Source organism: Balaenoptera ricei, chromosome 15, assembly GCF_028023285.1.
Source record: "Balaenoptera ricei isolate mBalRic1 chromosome 15, mBalRic1.hap2, whole genome shotgun sequence".
Taxonomy (NCBI): Eukaryota; Metazoa; Chordata; class Mammalia; order Artiodactyla; family Balaenopteridae; genus Balaenoptera; species Balaenoptera ricei.
In genome coordinates, this window is record NC_082653.1 from 22723539 (window position 1) to 22740264 (window position 16726).

General features: G+C 37.6%; 2 protein-coding genes across 3 annotated transcripts in view; one reads left to right on the forward strand and one right to left on the reverse strand.

The window, feature by feature from the left end:
• The window catches only part of RBL1 (RB transcriptional corepressor like 1), a 76328-nt gene that overhangs the window by 45177 nt on the left and 14425 nt on the right, over window positions 1–16726 (forward strand). For both annotated transcript variants that reach the window (XM_059897072.1, XM_059897073.1), the window contains exons 17-18: window positions 10609–10785; window positions 15034–15105. In XM_059897072.1, coding sequence (XP_059753055.1) covers window positions 10609–10785; window positions 15034–15105 — 249 coding nt within the window. The remainder of the gene's footprint in view (window positions 1–10608; window positions 10786–15033; window positions 15106–16726) is intronic.
• Window positions 1–16726, reverse strand: part of LOC132349007 (translationally-controlled tumor protein) — a 57274-nt gene that overhangs the window by 3422 nt on the left and 37126 nt on the right. The window lies entirely within an intron of this gene.

Here is a 16726-nt window from a genome sequence, read left to right on the forward strand (position 1 = left end):
TTTCTATCCTGTTCCATTCATCTATATTTCTGTTTTTGTGCCAGTACCATATTGTCTTGATTACTGTAGCTTCTTAGTATAGTCTGAAGTCAAGGAGCCTGATTCCTCCAGCTCTGTTTTTCTTTCTCAAGATTGCTTTGGCTATTTGGGGTCTTTTGTGTTTCCATGCAAATTGTGAAATTTTTTGTTCTAGTTCTGTGAAAAATGCCAGTGGTAGTTTGATAGGGATTGCTCTGAATCTCTAGATTGCTTTGGGTAGTATAGTCATTTTCACAGTGTTGATTCTTCCAGTCCAAGAACATGGTATGTTTCTTCATCCGTTTGTATCCTCTTTGATTTCTTTCATCAGTGTCTTATAGTTTTCTGCATACAGGTCTTATGTCTCCTTAGGTAGGTTTATTCCTAGGTATTTTATTCTTTTTGTTGTAGTGGTAAATGGGAGTGTTTCCTTAATTTCTCTTTCAGATTTTTCATCATTAGTGTATAAGAATGCAAGAGATTTCTGTGCATTAATTTTATATCCTGCTGCTTTACCAAATTCATTGATTAGCTCTAGTAGTTTTTTGGTAGCATCTTTAGGATTCACTATGTATAGTATCATGTCATCTGCAAACAGTGACTGTTTTACTTCTTTTTTTCCAAGCTGGATTCCTTTTATTTCTTTTTCTTCTCTGATTGCTGTGGCTAACACTTCCAAAACTATGTTGAATAATAGTGGTGAGAGTGGGCAGCCTTGTCTTGTTCCTGATCTTAGTGGAAATGGTTTCCGTTTTTCACAATTGAGAACGATGTTGGCTGTGGGTTTGTCATATATGGCTTTATTATGTTGAGTTAAGTTCCCTCTGTGCCTACTTTCTGGAGAGTTTTTATCATAAATGGCTGTTGAATTTTGTCAAAAGCTTTTTTTGTATCTATTGAGATGATCATATGGTTTTTATTCTTCAATTTGTTAATATGGTTTATCACATTGATTGATTTGTGTATGTTGAAGAATCCTTGCATTCCTGGGATAAACCCCACTTGATCATGGTGTATGTTCCTTTTAATGTGCTGTTGGATTCTGTTTGCTAGTATTTTGTTGAGGATTTTTGCATCTATATTCATCAGTGATATTGGCCTATCGTTTTCTTTTTTTGTGACATCTTTGTCTGGTTTTGGTATCAGGGTGATAGTGGCCTCATAGAATGAGTCTGGGAGTGTTCCTCCCTCTGCTATATTTTGGAAGAGTTTGAGAAGGATATGTGTTAGCTCTTCTCTAAATGTTTGCTAGAATTCTCCTGTGAGTCCATTTGGTCCTGGGCTTTTCTTTGTTGGAAGATTTTTAATCACAGTTTCAATTTCAGTGCTTGTGATTGGTCTATTCATGTTTTCTGTTTCTTCCTGGTTCAGTCTTGGAAGGTTATACCTTTCTAAGAATTTGTCCATTTCTTGCAGGTTGTCCATTTTTTTGGCGTATAGTTGCTTTTAGTAATCTATCATGATCCTTTGTATTTCTGCAGTGTCGGTTGTTACTTCTCCTTTTTCATTTCTAATTCTATTGATGTGAGTCTTCTCCCTTTTTTTCCTGATGAGTCTGGCTAGTGGTTTATCATTTTTGTTTATCTTCTCAAAGAACCATCTTTTAGTTTTATTGATCTTAACTATTTTTTCCTTCATTTCTTTTTCATTATTTCTGATCTCATCTTTATTATTTCTTTCCTTCTGCTAACTTTGAGGTTTTTTTGTTCTTCTTTCTCTAATTGCTTTAGGTGTAAGGTTAGGTTGTTTATTTGAGATGTTTCTTGTTTCTTGAGGTAGGATTGTATTGATTGCTATAAACTTTCCTCTTAGAACTGCTTTTGCTGCATCCCATAGATTTTGGGTTGTCGTGTTTTCATTGTCATTTGTTTCTAGGTATTTTTTGATTACCTCTTTGATTTCTTCAGTGATCTCTTGGTTATTTAGTAGTGTATTGTTTAGCCTCCATGTGTGTGTATTTTTCACACATTTTTTCCTGTTATTGGTGTCTAGTCTCATATCATTGGGTCGGAAAAGATACTTGATACAGTTTCAATTTTCTTAAATTTAGCAAGGCTTGATTTGTGACCCAAGATATGATCTATCCTGGAAAATGTTCTATAAGCATTAAATGTATCATTTAAAGCTTGTGTTCCCTTATTTATTTTCATTTTGGATGATCTGTCCATTGGTGAAAGTGGGGTGTTAAAGTCTCCTACTATTATTGTGTTGCTGTCGATTTCCCCTTTTATGGCTATTAGCATTTGACTTATGTATTGAGGTGCTCCTGTGTTGGGTGCATAAATATTTACAATTGTTATATCTTCTTGGATTGATCCCTTGATCATTATGTAGTGTCCTTCCTTGTCTCTTGTAGCATTCTTTATTTTAAAGTCTATTTTATCTGATATGAGAATTGCTACTCCAGCTTTCTTTTGATTTCCATTTGCATGGAATATCTTTTTCCATCCCCTCACTTTCAGTCTGTATGTGTCCCTAGGTCTGAAGTGGGTCTCTTGTAGACAGCATATATACAGGTCATGTTTTTGTATCCATTCAGCCAGTCTATGTCTTTTGGTTGAAGCATTTAATCCATTTACATTTAAGGTAGTTATCAATATGTGTTTTCCTGTTACCATTTTCTTAATTGTTTTGGGTTTGTTATTGTAGGTCTTTTCCTTCTCTTGTGTTTCCTGCCTAGGGAAGTTCCTTTAGCATTTGTTGTAAAGCTGGTTTGGTGGTGCTGAATTCTCTTAGCTTTTGCTTGTCTGTAAAGGTTTTAATTGCTCCGTCAAATCTGAATGAGATCCTCGATGGGTAGAGTAATCTTGGTTGTAGGTTTTTCTCTTTCATCACTTTAAATATGTCCTGCCACTCCCGTCTGGCTTGCAGAGTTTCTGCTGAGAAATCAGCTGTTAACATTATGGGGATTCCCTTGTATGTTATTTGTTGCTTTTCCCTTGCTGCTTTTAATATTTTTTCTTTGTATTTAATTTTTGATAGTTTGATTAATGTGTGTCTTGGCGTGTTTCTCCTTGGATTTATCCTGTGTGGGACTGTCTGTGCTTCCTGGACTTGATTGACTATTTGCTTACCCATATTAGGGAAGTTTTCAACTATAATCTCTTCAAATATTTTCTCAGTCCCTTTTCTTTTCTCTTCTTCTTCTGGGACCCCTATAATTTGAATGTTGGTGCATTTAGTGTTGTCCCAGAGGTCTCTGAGATTGTCCTTAATTTTTTTCATTCTTTTTTCTTTATTCTGCTCTGTGGTAGTTATTTCCACTATTTTATCTTCCAGGTCACTTATCTGTTCTTCCACCTCAGTTATTCTGCTATTGATTCCTTCTAGAGAATTTTTAATTTCATTTATTGTGTTGTTCATCATTGTTTGTTTGCTCTTTAGTTCTTTTAGGTCCTTGTTAAACCTTTCTTGTATTTTCTCCATTCTGTTTCCAAGATTTTGGATCATCTGTACTATCATTACTCTGAATTTTTTTTGCGGTAGACTGCCTGTTTCCTCTTCATTTGTTTGGTCTGGTGGGTTTTTACCTTGTTCCTTCATCTGCTGTGTATTTCTCTGTCTTCTCATTTTGCTTAACTTACTGTGTTTGGGGTCTCCTTTTCGCAGGCTGCAGGTTCATAGTCCTCGTTGTTTTTGGTGTCTGCTCCCCAGTGGGTAAGGTTGCTTCAGTGGGTTGTGTAGGCTTTCTAGTGGAGGGGACCGGTGCCTGTGTTCTGGTGGATGAGGCTGGATCTTGTCTTTCTGGTGAGCTGGACCACATCCAGTGGTGTGCTTTGGGGTGTCTGTGACCTTATTATGATTTTAGGCAGCCTCTCTGCTAATGGATGGGGTTGTGTTCCTGTCTTGCTAGTTGTTTGGCATAGGGTATCCATCACTGTAGCTTGCTGGTCATTGAGTGGAGCTGGGTCTTCACATTGAGATGGAGATCTCTGAGAGAGCTTTCGCCATTTGATATTATGTGGGACTGGGAGGTCTCTGGTGGACCACTGTCCTGAACTTTGCTCTCCCACCTCAGAGGCTCAGGCAGGACACCCAGCTGGAGCACCAAGGCCCTGTCAGCCAAATGGCTCAGAAGAAAAGGGAGAAAAAAAGAAAGAAAGAAAGAGAAATAAAATAAAGTTATAAAAATGAAAAATAAAAAATATATTATTATAAATAAAAAAATTAGAAAGTAAAAAAAGAAAAGAGAAAGAAAGAAGCGAGCCACCAAACCAAAAAACAAATCCACAATGATAACAAGTGCTAAAAATTATAGTTAAAAAAAAAAAAAAAAAGACAGACAGAACCCTAGGACAAATGGTAAAAGCAAAGCTATACAGACAAAAATCACATAAAGAAGCATGCACATACACACTCGCAAAAGGAGAAAAAGGAAAAATATATATATATAAAAAAAGGAAGAGAGCAACCAAATCAATAAACAAATCTACCAGTGATAATAAGTTCTAAATACTAAACTAAGATAAACATAAAACCAGAAACAAATTAGATGCTGAAAGCAAACCCCAAGTCTATAGTTGCTCCCAAAGTCCACTGCCTCAATTTTGGGATGATTCATTGTCTATTCAGGTATTCCACAGATGCAGGGTACATCAGTTTGATTGTGGAGATTTAATCCACTGCTCCTGAGGCTGCTGGGAGAGATTTCCCTTTCTCTTCTTTGTTCGCACAGCTTCTGGGGTTCAGCTTTGGATTTGGCCCCACTTCTGCGTGTAGGTCGCCTGAGGGCATCTATTTCCCTCCCAGACAGGACGGGGTTAAAGTAACAGCTGATTAGGGGGCTCTGGCACCCTCAGGCCAGGGGGAGGGAGTGGTATGGAATGCGGGGTAAGCCTGGGGTGGCAGAGGCCAGCATAATGTTGCAACAGCCTGGGCACAATGTGTGTTCTCCTGGGGAAGTTGTTCCTGGATCACGGGACCCTGGCAGTGGCGGGCTGCACAGGCTCCCGGGAGAGGAGGTGTGAATAGTGACCTGTGCTTGCACACAGGCTTCTTGGTGGCTGCAGCAGCAACCTTAGCGTTTCATGCCCGTCTCTGGGGTCCACGCTGATAGCCGCGGCCCGTGCTCATCTCTGGAGCTCGTTTAGACAGTGCTCTGAATCCCCTCTCCTCGCACACCCTGAAACAATGGTCTCTTGCCTCTTAGGCAGTTCCAGACTTTTTCCTGGACTCCCTCCCGGGTAGCTGTGGCTGACTAGCTGCCTTCAGGCTGTGTTCACGCAGCTAACCCCAGTCCTCTCCCTGGGATCTGACCTCCAAAGCCCGAGCCTCAGCTCCCCGCCCCCACCCGCCCCGGCAGGTGAGCAGACAGGCCTCTCAGGCTGGTGAGTGCTGGTCGGCACTGATCCTCTATGCGGGAATCTCTCCGCTTTGCCCTCTGCACCCCTGTGGCTGCGCTCTCCTCTGTGGCTCCAAAGCTTCCCACCTGCCATCTCTGCCAGTGAAGGGGCTTCCTAGTGTGTGGAAACTTTTCCTCCTTCACAGCTCCCTCCCAGAGGTGCAGGTCCCATCCCTATTCTTTTGTCTCTGTTTTTTCTTTTTTCTTTTGCCCTACCCAGGTACGTGGGGAGTTTCTTGCCTTTTGGGAAGTCTGAGGTCTTCTGCCAGCATTCAGTAGGTGTTCTGTAGGAGCTGTTCCTCATGTAGATGTATTTCTGATGTATCTGTGGGGAGGAAGGTGATCTCCATGTCTTACTCCTCCACCATCTTGAAGCTATCTCCTTACTGTAGTTTTGATTCACGTTTCCCTGATGATTAGTGATATTGAGCATCTTTTCATGGGCTTATTGGCAATCCTTCTACCTTCCTCAGAGAAATGTCTATTCAAGTCCTTTGCCCATTTTTTGAGTTTTTTATTGGTGAGTTGTAGAAGTTCTTTATATTGTCGGGATATTAATTCCTTATCAGATGCATGATTTGCAAATATCTTCTCCCATTCCATGGGTTGCCTTTTCACTATGTTATATATTAGTGTCTTTTGACACACAGAAGTTTTTTAATTTGATGAAGTCTAATTTATCTATGTTTTGTTTTGTTGTCTTGTTCTTTTTGGTGTCATATCCGAGAAATCATTGCACATTCCAGTGTCATGAAGCTTTTCCCCTATGTTTTCTTGTAGGATTTTTATAGTTTTAGCAATTACATTTAGGTCTTTGATCCATTTTGAGTTAATTTTTATATATGGTATAAGGTAAGGACCCAGTTTCATTCTTTTGCATGTGGATATCCAGTTTTCTCAGTAAGTCTTGTTGACAAGACTGCCTTTCTTCATTGAATGGTCTTGACACCCTTGTCAGGTTACTCATCACTATATATGTGAGGGTTTATTTCTGGGCTCTGTATTCTGTTCATTGGTCTCTTCATGCCAGTACCACAGTTTTGATTAGTGTAACTTTGTAGTAAGGTTTGAAATCAGAAAATGTGAGACGTCCAACTTTGTTCTTCTTTTTCAAGATTATTTTGACTATTCAGAGTCCCTTGACATTCCATATGAGTTTTAGGATGGACTTTTTTCTATTTCGGCAAAAAAAAAAAAACTTTGGGATTTTAATATGGATTATATTGAATCTGTAGATTGCTTGGAGTAGTGTTGACATCTTAACAATAGTAAGTCTTCCAGTCCATGAACATAGTATGTCTTTCCATTTATTTATGTTTTCTTTAATTTCTTTGAGCAATGCGTTGCAGTTTTCAGTGTACAAATTTTTGCCTCCTTGGTTGAGTTTATTCCCAAGTATTTTATTCTTTTTCATGCTATTGTAAATGGAATCATTTTCTTAATTTCATTTTTGGATTGTGCATTGTTAATGGTATAGGAATAAAAGTGATTTTTGTGTGTTGATTTTGTATCCTGCAACTTTGCTGTATTCATTTATTAGTTCTAACATTTTTTATGGACTCCAGGGTTTTTGGGTTTCCTACACATAAAGTCATGTCGTCTGCAAACAGAGATGGTTTTACTACTTTTCTAATTTGAATGCCTTTTATTTCTTTTTCTTGCCTAATTGCTCTGGCTAGAACTTCTAGTATGGTGTTGAATAAAAGTACTGAAATTGGGCATCTTTGTCTTGTTCCTGATCTTAGAGGAAAAGCTGTCATTGTTTTACTTTGAGTGTGATCTTAGCTATGGATTTTTCATATATGGTATTTATTATGTTGAAGTAGTTTCTGTCTATTCCTAGTTTGTAACAAAAGGGTATTGAATTTTGTCAAATGCTTTTTTTCTGCATCAAATTTTGAGATGATTATATCATTTTTCCCTTCATTCTGTTAATGTAGTGTATTACACTGATAGATTTTCATATGTTAAACTATCCTTTCATTCCATGAATAACTCCTACTTGGTCATGATGTATAACCCTTTTAGTGTATTATGTTCCATTCAGTTGCTAGGGTTTTGTGGAGGATTTTCACATCAATATAATAGATATTGGTCTGTAGTTTTCTTTTCTTAGAGTGTCTCTGTTTAGCTTTAGTATCAGGTAATGTACCTTTAGCCTTTTTTAAAAACATATTTGACATTCTAAAAGAACATTATGATCTTGATGAGCTATGTTTGGACTCAGGCTCATAGAGTTTTAATTCCATTTCCTGCCAGCTTGTTTTACATAACTTTGATTAAGCAGTTGGCCATCCTGTGGAATTTACAGGAACTCCATTGTGTTATATTGCTTTAGATTGGAGTTTATTGTGGGACAGGTACATTGGATCTTATGGATAAGTTTAAGTTACTGAAGATTCATTATTAAGATTGGTGGGATACTGCTGGGAGTCTACCTAATTTTTATCATAAATCTAGTTTTTTACCTTTTACGAATTGACCAGTTCTCATTATAATGCCTAAATTATTTTAGTATTAATACAAAGATTTAACATAGAAATAATTTCAGCTTATCCTGCCTAGCTTTTATAAGCACCATAAAGCTTCTGATAAGATAGACATGTTAATCAGATATTTGTGACCAAACATGCCGCTTCTCTAAAATAAATCCCAGAATTGGAAGATACCTCTCCAGTCTACCCTATAACTAGTGGCTATCTAGCCCACTCTGAAAAATTGTAAATGAAAAAAAAGGCACTGTTTTTTGTTTCTTTCTAGCATTATGATTAGGGTTTAAGGCTTAAAATTTTTAAGAAATTCATGTTTGTTTTTTCAAATTATCTCTTCATGCAAATTTATTTCCTCTATCTAGTCTTTCTTAGAATAATTCTTGAGACACTTGCCCTTTTTTCCACCTCCCACTGCCTTCTCTACTCTGTCCCACCATCTCCACTCCTGCCTACATCTTGTGCCTAAGGCCTGTTTTAAAAACAGAGCTCCAAATGTAGTATTTTCCCCATTCATTCCCTATTTTTAATTTTCAAAATGACAAATTGCTGCCTTTGATAATGAATCTAAGATTGACAAAAATAAGGCTTTATTTATGAATTTTTAGTTCTGAATTTATTTCAGAATCTAGCTTGTCCTTTTCTTTTTAATTATAGCCTACTTAGAAGCTAGAAAAATTTTACCCTAAAAGGGAATTGAAACGTCCATATCTATAATGAGTTCAAAATAACCATTTCTTGAGTAAATTGCAGATGTTATCCATGCTGAACTCAGTGTGATGCTGATATCCTATGCCTGAGTAGAATTTACTGTGAATTTTTTGTTAGAAGCCTTCCAGAGTATGTGTACCTTTAAGGCATTGGATTAGCTTTGTAAAAGATACTTAACAAGTATTACTTTTTTTAAAAAATTTATTTATTTTATTTATTTATTTTTGGCTGCGTTGGGCCCTCATTGTTGCACGTGGGCTTTTCTCCAGTTGCAGCGAGTGGGGGCGACTCCTCGCCACAGTGCGTGGGCCTCTCATTGCGGTGGCCTGGCCTGCTGCAGAGCACGAGCTCAGTAGTTGTGGCTCACGGGCTCCAGAGTGCAGGCTCAGCAGTTGGGCACACGGGCTTTGCTGCTCCGTGGCACGTGGGATCCTCCCGGACCAGGGCCCAAACCCATGTCACCTGCATTGGCAGGCGGACTCCCAACCAGTGCGCCACGAGGGAAGCCCCACAAGTATTACTTAATGACATATTTCTTAATCCTTCTACATAGGACTGCATCTGTTATCTTCTCCTATCATGAATGTAAAGTTCCAGCATCTTTCCCACTGCTCTGACCCCAGTGGTTCCTGTTTATCTCTTGGCCAACAAGACCAGAAACAAAGGGTTGGGATGCAGAAAATGAGTTTGTTATAAAATGAATCACTGGTGGCTTTGGAGTCAACCCTTATCTCTCTTTCTATCAGATTAGTGTATTGGATGGCTAAAGTTCATCTTTCAGCTTTAGTTTGTGGATTTTTTTCCCTCTCAAAAGATACTTTGCTATAAAGAATGCCTTACTCTTTTTCATTTTTTTTACCCTGAACATTTAGATTTAAAGACTTAGTTCACACAGAATAGTCTAGTTTAGGAATATCACAGTAGGATTACCAGTTCTTAAGATGATAAAACATAATGCTTTTTGGATGATCAGAAATCATTTTAGAATATATCAGGACCTTTGGGGCATTTGCATTAGTATCAGTTCATATAAAAACTCTATATATGAAAGGTTGAAGGCATTGAACTGAATTTACTCTGACATACTTAAAAACAACAACTTGACTGAGAAGGACAATACTATATGATATTTATATGTGGAATCTAAAAATCAAAAACAAGCTCATAAATACAGAGAACAGGTTAGTGGTTTCCAGGGGGCGAGGAGGTGGGTGAAATGGATGAAGGGAGTCAAAAGGTACAGACTTCAAGTTATAAAATAAATAAATCATGGGGATATAATGTATAGCATGGTGACTATAGTTAGTAATGCTGTATTCCATATTACAGTTGCTAAGAGACTAGATCTTAAAAGTTCTCATCACAGAAAAAAAAAATTCTGTTAACTGTGTGGATATTAACTAGACTTATTGTGGTGATCTTTTCACAACATATACAAACGTCGAATCATGTTGTACACCTGAAACTAATGTAATGTTGTATGTCAGTTATACCTCAATAATCAACAACAACAACAAAATCTGGTATCTCATTTACTTAACATTCCTTTCATGTGCTCATAAAAACAATGTAGACTATTGGGGAAATTTTTAAATGATTTTGCTTTCTGACTCATTTTTGGAGTCAAACATTTTAGTGTATTATGTGACATTTTAGGCTTTCTGGTCATTTTACCTGAACCAAAAAAAGAGAGCGACTTCTGAACACTTGAAAAATTATGTATTCATAATGATCATGATGCTGGTAAATCAAACCATTTAATTTTAGTATTTCTCACTTTACATAGTTGACAGCATAGAATAATAGCATATAACATCTTTACCAAAAAAATGTTTAAGGTAGTTTTCCAAAGAGAATTTTGTTTTAATATATTTTCTTTTGCCATAGCAGTGAATTAGTACTATAAAATAAAAATTTTATGTAATTTAATGTATCAGCAGCCTTAGGTGTTTATTAATCTTGGCCTAAAAGCCCATGTTCCTGGTAAGACATAAATTTGAGAAATTATTTACTTGTTTTTTTGCATCAATGTGCTATCTTTCATCTTAGGTCTATCATTTGGCAAGTGTACGCTTACGTGATTTATGTTTAAAACTGGATGTTTCAAATGAGTTAAGAAGGAAGATATGGACATGTTTTGAATTCACTTTAGTTCACTGCCCTGATCTGATGAAAGACAGACATTTGGATCAGCTCCTCCTTTGTGCCTTTTACATCATGGCAAAGGTAATGTATAAGTTGGGGGAAGCGCTTTGCCGTAGTTACCTGTATTTGAAGCCTGAGGTGAAAATCTGTTGCGCTTGATTGTTAGTTTGCCTTAAGTGCTATAAGCCAACAGTGGTAAATTCCAGCTACTGTATCTATTTCTATAGACTCTTCATTACTTTCTTTTTTTTTTTATTTTATAAATTTATTTATTTTATTTATTTATTATTTTTGGCTGTGTTGGGTCTTCGTCGCTGTGTGCGGGCTTTCTCTAGTTGCAGAGAGCGGGGGCTACTCTTCCTTGCGGTGCACAGGCTTCTCATTGCGGTGACTTCTCTTGTTGCGGAGCACAGGCTCTAGGCGTGAAGGCTTCAGTAGTTGCGGCACGCGGGCTCAGTAGTTGCGGCTTGTGGGCTCTAGAGCGCATGCGCAGTAGTTGTGGCTCATGGCTTAATTGCTCCGTGGTATGTGGGATCTTCCTGGACCAGGGATCAAACCCGTGTTCCCTGCATTGGGAGGCGGATTCTTAACCACTGTGCCACCAGGGAAGTCCTTCATTTACTTTCATAATAATCAGCCTTCTCGCTTCATAAGAATTCACTGGTTGTAAAAAAAATTGGAAAAGATCTTAGAGACCATTTGTAGTAAAATGGTTCTCCACACTATTGATGGAGAACCATTTCCACCGTCACCCCGTGATACCTCTAATCTTGCACTTTAAAGTAAAATGATCGTTACATTTTAGGTGAGTAACTGAGGCCCAGAGCTGAAAGTAACTTGGCCAAAGTTACACAATAAGTGACAACCTATGTTCTCCTGATTCAGAATCTGGTATAAAGTAGCTTCTATACTATATTGCTTTCCAGTGATTTATTCTGTTGCCTCAGAAGAGCATTCTACTTTCTAGTTGCTACAATATGTTTTAAGTCATAAAATGGCATATCTTGCTTGTTTTTAAAAATTCTAATATGTCTGAAACAATCATCTGTAACTTTGGTCTTGATCATATTGGCCACACTACCAGTCCTAGCAGATGTACATGTTACAACCTAATTTTTCAGCTTTTTGAGGCAGAGGACATGTTTTCAAACTCCTTTGTGACTTCCTTCTCACATTACCTCTTTAAAATCTCTATACAAAACAGGTATTAATAAATGTTATTAACTAATCTTTTTTTTAAGCTGTTACTATTTTTATTATTTCTCTTAAGGATACCAAAACCCTAAAAAGCAGCCTTGGGTTTATAACTTACAGAGAGTTAAAAATATTTCCTTCTGTGGTTACGATTTTTATACATTTATTCCACAACAACTAAATAACATACAGCACAAAAATGACCACGTAGTTACTCCCCTTTTATAGTCACATTCTACATTGGCATCCATACTAATAATCCTTTATATTGGTATCACTCTTTCCACTTTTAAAACCACACCATTTATTTTACCATTCCAAGAATCTCTAGGGTTAGGACTCTGCGCTTTCACTGCCGAGGGCGCAGGTTCAATCCCCGGTCAGGGAACCAAGATCCCACGAGACACGCGGCACGGCCAAAAAAAAATCTCCAAAGTCAAAACAGTAACAATAACAGCAACAACAAAACCAAAAGTTGTCCCAGAGCTAATAATATCACTGGGGTTCCCAGCAGAAGAAAACTACTTTGAGGTATGAAACACTCAACCCTGAAGCCATTCAGTATTCACACAAATTAAATCCTTATTAAAACAGAACTAAAAAATCCAAAATTATAAAACAATCAAGGAAATAAGCCAATGTGAGTATGTCAACAGATAAAATTTAGAGCAGGTTAGATATTCAAAAATTTCAGGTAATGGAATTATTGATCTCAAATTATGCAATTATATGTTTAAAATGATTCAATGTATAAAGGAAAATTCTTTTTATGAACAAAGGCCAAGTCACTTTAAAAAGGACCCGAAAGAGGTCAAAAAGAACTGAATGAAACTTGTAATGGAAACCAAAGTCCAACCCAAAAAACTCAATGGGTTAGAATATAGAGCTGAGGAAACGAAAAAACAGCTGGAAAATACAAAAAATCAAGAGACATAGAGTTACGAAACATTTTTTCTTGTTCCCTTCCTCTTTTGTTCTCTTCTCTTGTGATTTGATGACTAACTTTAGTGTTGTGTTTCGATTCCTTTTTCTTTTTTGTATGTGTATTTATTGTAGATTTTCGATTTGGGGTTACCATGAGGATTTGATATAGCAATCTATATATAAACAAGATTGTTTTAAGTTGCTGGCCTCTTAATTTCAAATGCATTTCCAATATCCTGCATTTGTGTTCTCCCCTTCTCGTAATTGCTGGTTTTGATATCATATTAGCGTGTGGATGATTTCCTACCTTTACTGTATGTTTGCCTTTCCTGGTGAGCTTTTCCATTCGTAAGTTTCTTGTTTCTAGTTGTAGCCTTTTCTTTTCTGCTTAGAGAAGTTCCTTCAGCATTTGTTGCAAAGCTGGTCGGGTGGTGCTGAATTCTCTTAGCTTTTGCTTATCTGTAAAGCTTTTGATTTCTCCATCAAATCTGAACAAGAGCCTTGCTGGTTAGAGTATTCTTGGTTGTAGTTTCTTCCCTTTCATCACTTTAAATACATCATGCCACTGCCTTCTGGCCTGCAGAGTTTCTGCTGAGAAGTCAACTGATAACCTTACGGAAGTTCCCTTGTATGTTATTTGTCGTTTTTCTCTTGTTGCTTTTACTATTTTTTCTTTAATTTTTGTCAGTTTGATTACTCTGTGTCTTGGTGTGTTCTTCCTTGGGTTTATCCTGCCTGGGACTCTCTGCCCTTCCTGGACTTGGGTGACTGTTTCCTTTCCCATGTTAGGGAGGTTTTCAGCTGTTATCTCTTCAAATATTTTCTCAGGTCCTTTCTGTCTCTCTTCTCCTTCCGGGACCCCTATAATGTTAATGTTGATGCATTTAATGTTTTCCCAGAGGTCTCTTTGACTGTCTTCATTTCTCTTCATTCTTTTTTCTTTATTCTGTTCCACGGCAGTGATTTATACCATTCGGTCTTCCAGGTCACTTATCCGATCTTCTGCCTCAGTTATTCTGCTATTGATTCCTTCTAGTGTATTTTTCATTTCAGATATTGTATTGTTCATCTCTGTTTCTTTGTTCTTTAATTCTTCTAGGTCTTTGTTAAACATTTCTTGCATCTTCTCTATCCTTGCCTCTGTTCTTTTTCTGAGATCCTGGATCATCTTCACTGTCATTTTTCTGAATTCTTTTTCCGGAAGGTTGCCTGTCTCCACTTCACTTATAGCTGTTCTTCTGGGGTTTTATCTTGTTCCTTTATCTGGGACATATTCCTCTGCCGTTTCACTTTGTCTAAGTTCCTGTGATTGCGGTTTCCATTCTGCAGGCTGCAGGATTGTAGTTCTTCTTGCTTCTGCTGTCTGCCGTTTTAACTAATCATTTGTGTTTTTTTGAAAACTACCATAGCTCAGGCTTTGCCATTTCTGTGGAGAACATCATTATGGAGAACAGGTTTAGTGCTAATGGACAGTGAAGGAGAAAAAAAGAGTAATTTAAGTAAACTCTGTGATAATAAATAGACTAGAAGGGATTCCTTTATGGATCACTAATTTATTTTCTTTCTTTTGGCCACCACTGTGACTTTTCTAAGTGTTAAAACCCTACAGTCTGGACTTCCCTGGTGGCGCAGTGGTTAAGAATCCGCCTGCCAATGCAGGGTACATGGGTTTGAGCCCTAGGTCTGGGAAGATCCCACATGCCGCGGAGCAACTAAGCCCTGAAAAAAAAAAAGAAAAAAAGAAAGAAAAAAAAAAAAAAAACCCTACAGTCTGTTCTGAACTATTAAAAGCCAATCCTATAATAACCTCTGTCTTATTGTGAATCACAAGACATTTTCTATCCTTTAGTATGTGGTTAATTTTAAATAAGTACTTAAAAACTAATACAACTGGAGACTGCAGGGGATTCAGCAGATCTGAGTTTTCTTATATCATTCTTTTTTATAAAGAAATGCATTTTTGGTAGTTATACCATAGCAATCTTAGTGCTTTTGATTAATGAAACTATTAGCTGAGTCCCCACAGGCCACAAAGCCTGAACTTTTAAGGTAGTAAAAGTCATAAATGGTAGTGGATTTTAGTTATTGAGTGGCCTGGGGTTAATGGCTTTCTGCAAGACTGCTCTCAATGCCAACCTGTAATTGAAGTTTTTGTTCAGAGCCATTTTTCTTTCAAAAACAATTGATAAATGCAGTTCTTATTTTCCTTAGGTAACAAAAGAAGAAAGAACTTTTCAAGAAATAATGAAAAGTTATAGGAATCAGCCTCAAGCTAATAGTCATGTGAGTTACATTATTTTTCCTCCTGTCCCAAAATAGATTTGTACTATTTCTCTGCTGACAAGTCACGTAAAAGGTAAACTTCTTTTCTAGTTTTACTATAGATTTTTTGGTTTAATGGACACCGTTAAACTCGAGACAGCTTTAATTAAAAAACAGTTTCAGTGGAAGCCAAAAATCTTGCTGTTTCTGACTAATCTATATTATTTATTTGTTTATTTATTTATTTATTATTTATTTATGGGTGCATTAGGTCATCATTGCTACACACGGGCTTTCTCTAGTTGCGGCGAGTGAGGGCTACTCTTCGTTGTGGTGCGCAGGCTTCTCATTGTGGTGGCTTCTCTTGTTGCGGAGCACAGGCTCTAGGCACACGGGCTTCAGTAGTTGTGGCACACAGGCTCAGTAGTTGGCTCACGGGCTCTAGCGCACAGGCTTAGTAGTTGTGGCGCACAGGCTTAGTTGCTCCACGGCATGTGGGATCTTCCCGGACCAAGGATCAAACCCATTTCCCCTGCATTGGCAGGCGGATTCTTAACCACTGTGCCACCAAGGAAGTCCCTATATATTATATATGCATATACTTCTCACACGTTCTCTTATTCCACTTGTTCATTTATTTGGGGACATTTTTCACTAATGAAAAATATTTATAATAATAATATTCCTTAATTGTATAAGACTTGATTCTCTGATGATGTTTAAATCCAGTGAAATTTGAGGATATATTAACTTAAGTCTAGCTTCTTTTTCCATCTGATAAGAATATTAATGTTTGCATCTTTGAATAGATATCAGGCATTTCTGATATAATAGCCCTGGTGAGAATTCTGTACAACCTTTCAGTCATGGAAATATAAAATGTTAGCGTAGTGACCTGGCACATAGTAAGCATTTAATAACTGTTAGCTCTGTATTATTGTTATTATTGTAGCTGAAGAACACAGGATTAGGTTACCTTAAGGCCTTGGTCATTCAAGAACCTGATTGCTCTGCTCTAAAGGAGCATAATGGCCTCTTCTCTGGCCCAGTGATCTGCCACCTTAGACAAAAAGAGAGACGTGGTAGCTCAGATATCCCTGGTCCCAGTACTAGTAGCCATACCCCCTTCTATGAGAGCCCCACAGATAGTTTCACTTCTTTACTTAAGCCCCAAATACACTGCTAGCAATATAGAGATATTAGAAGAGCCAAGTATAGGCATTTCTTACATCCTGTGACAGGGTGGAAGAGGCCTGGTTTCCAGGCCTCTTCAGAAAAATCCCTTAGGAACAGAGCTTAGAGAGGTTCAGAGTATCCCTTAAGATCATTAAGGTGAAGTTAATATGGGTCAAAAATGGTTTAAGCCACAGCTTCCTAAATATTCTCTCAATACCAATATCCATAGGATGAGGAGGAATGGATCATTCCTTTCAGCTACCTTGGAGGTTAAAAACAGTTTAGGGGCAGGGAGGGGAACAGATTTTCATGTGGCCATCTGAAAGGAGATGGGCATGGGATGGGAGCAGGAAAACAAGCCCCAGTGAGATCAAATGAGTCTCATGTAAGAAATTAAAAAGAAGAAGGAATAGGTTCATATCTTTTAAGTTGCTTTTATTTGGCAAAATCTGCTCATCAGTGTTTA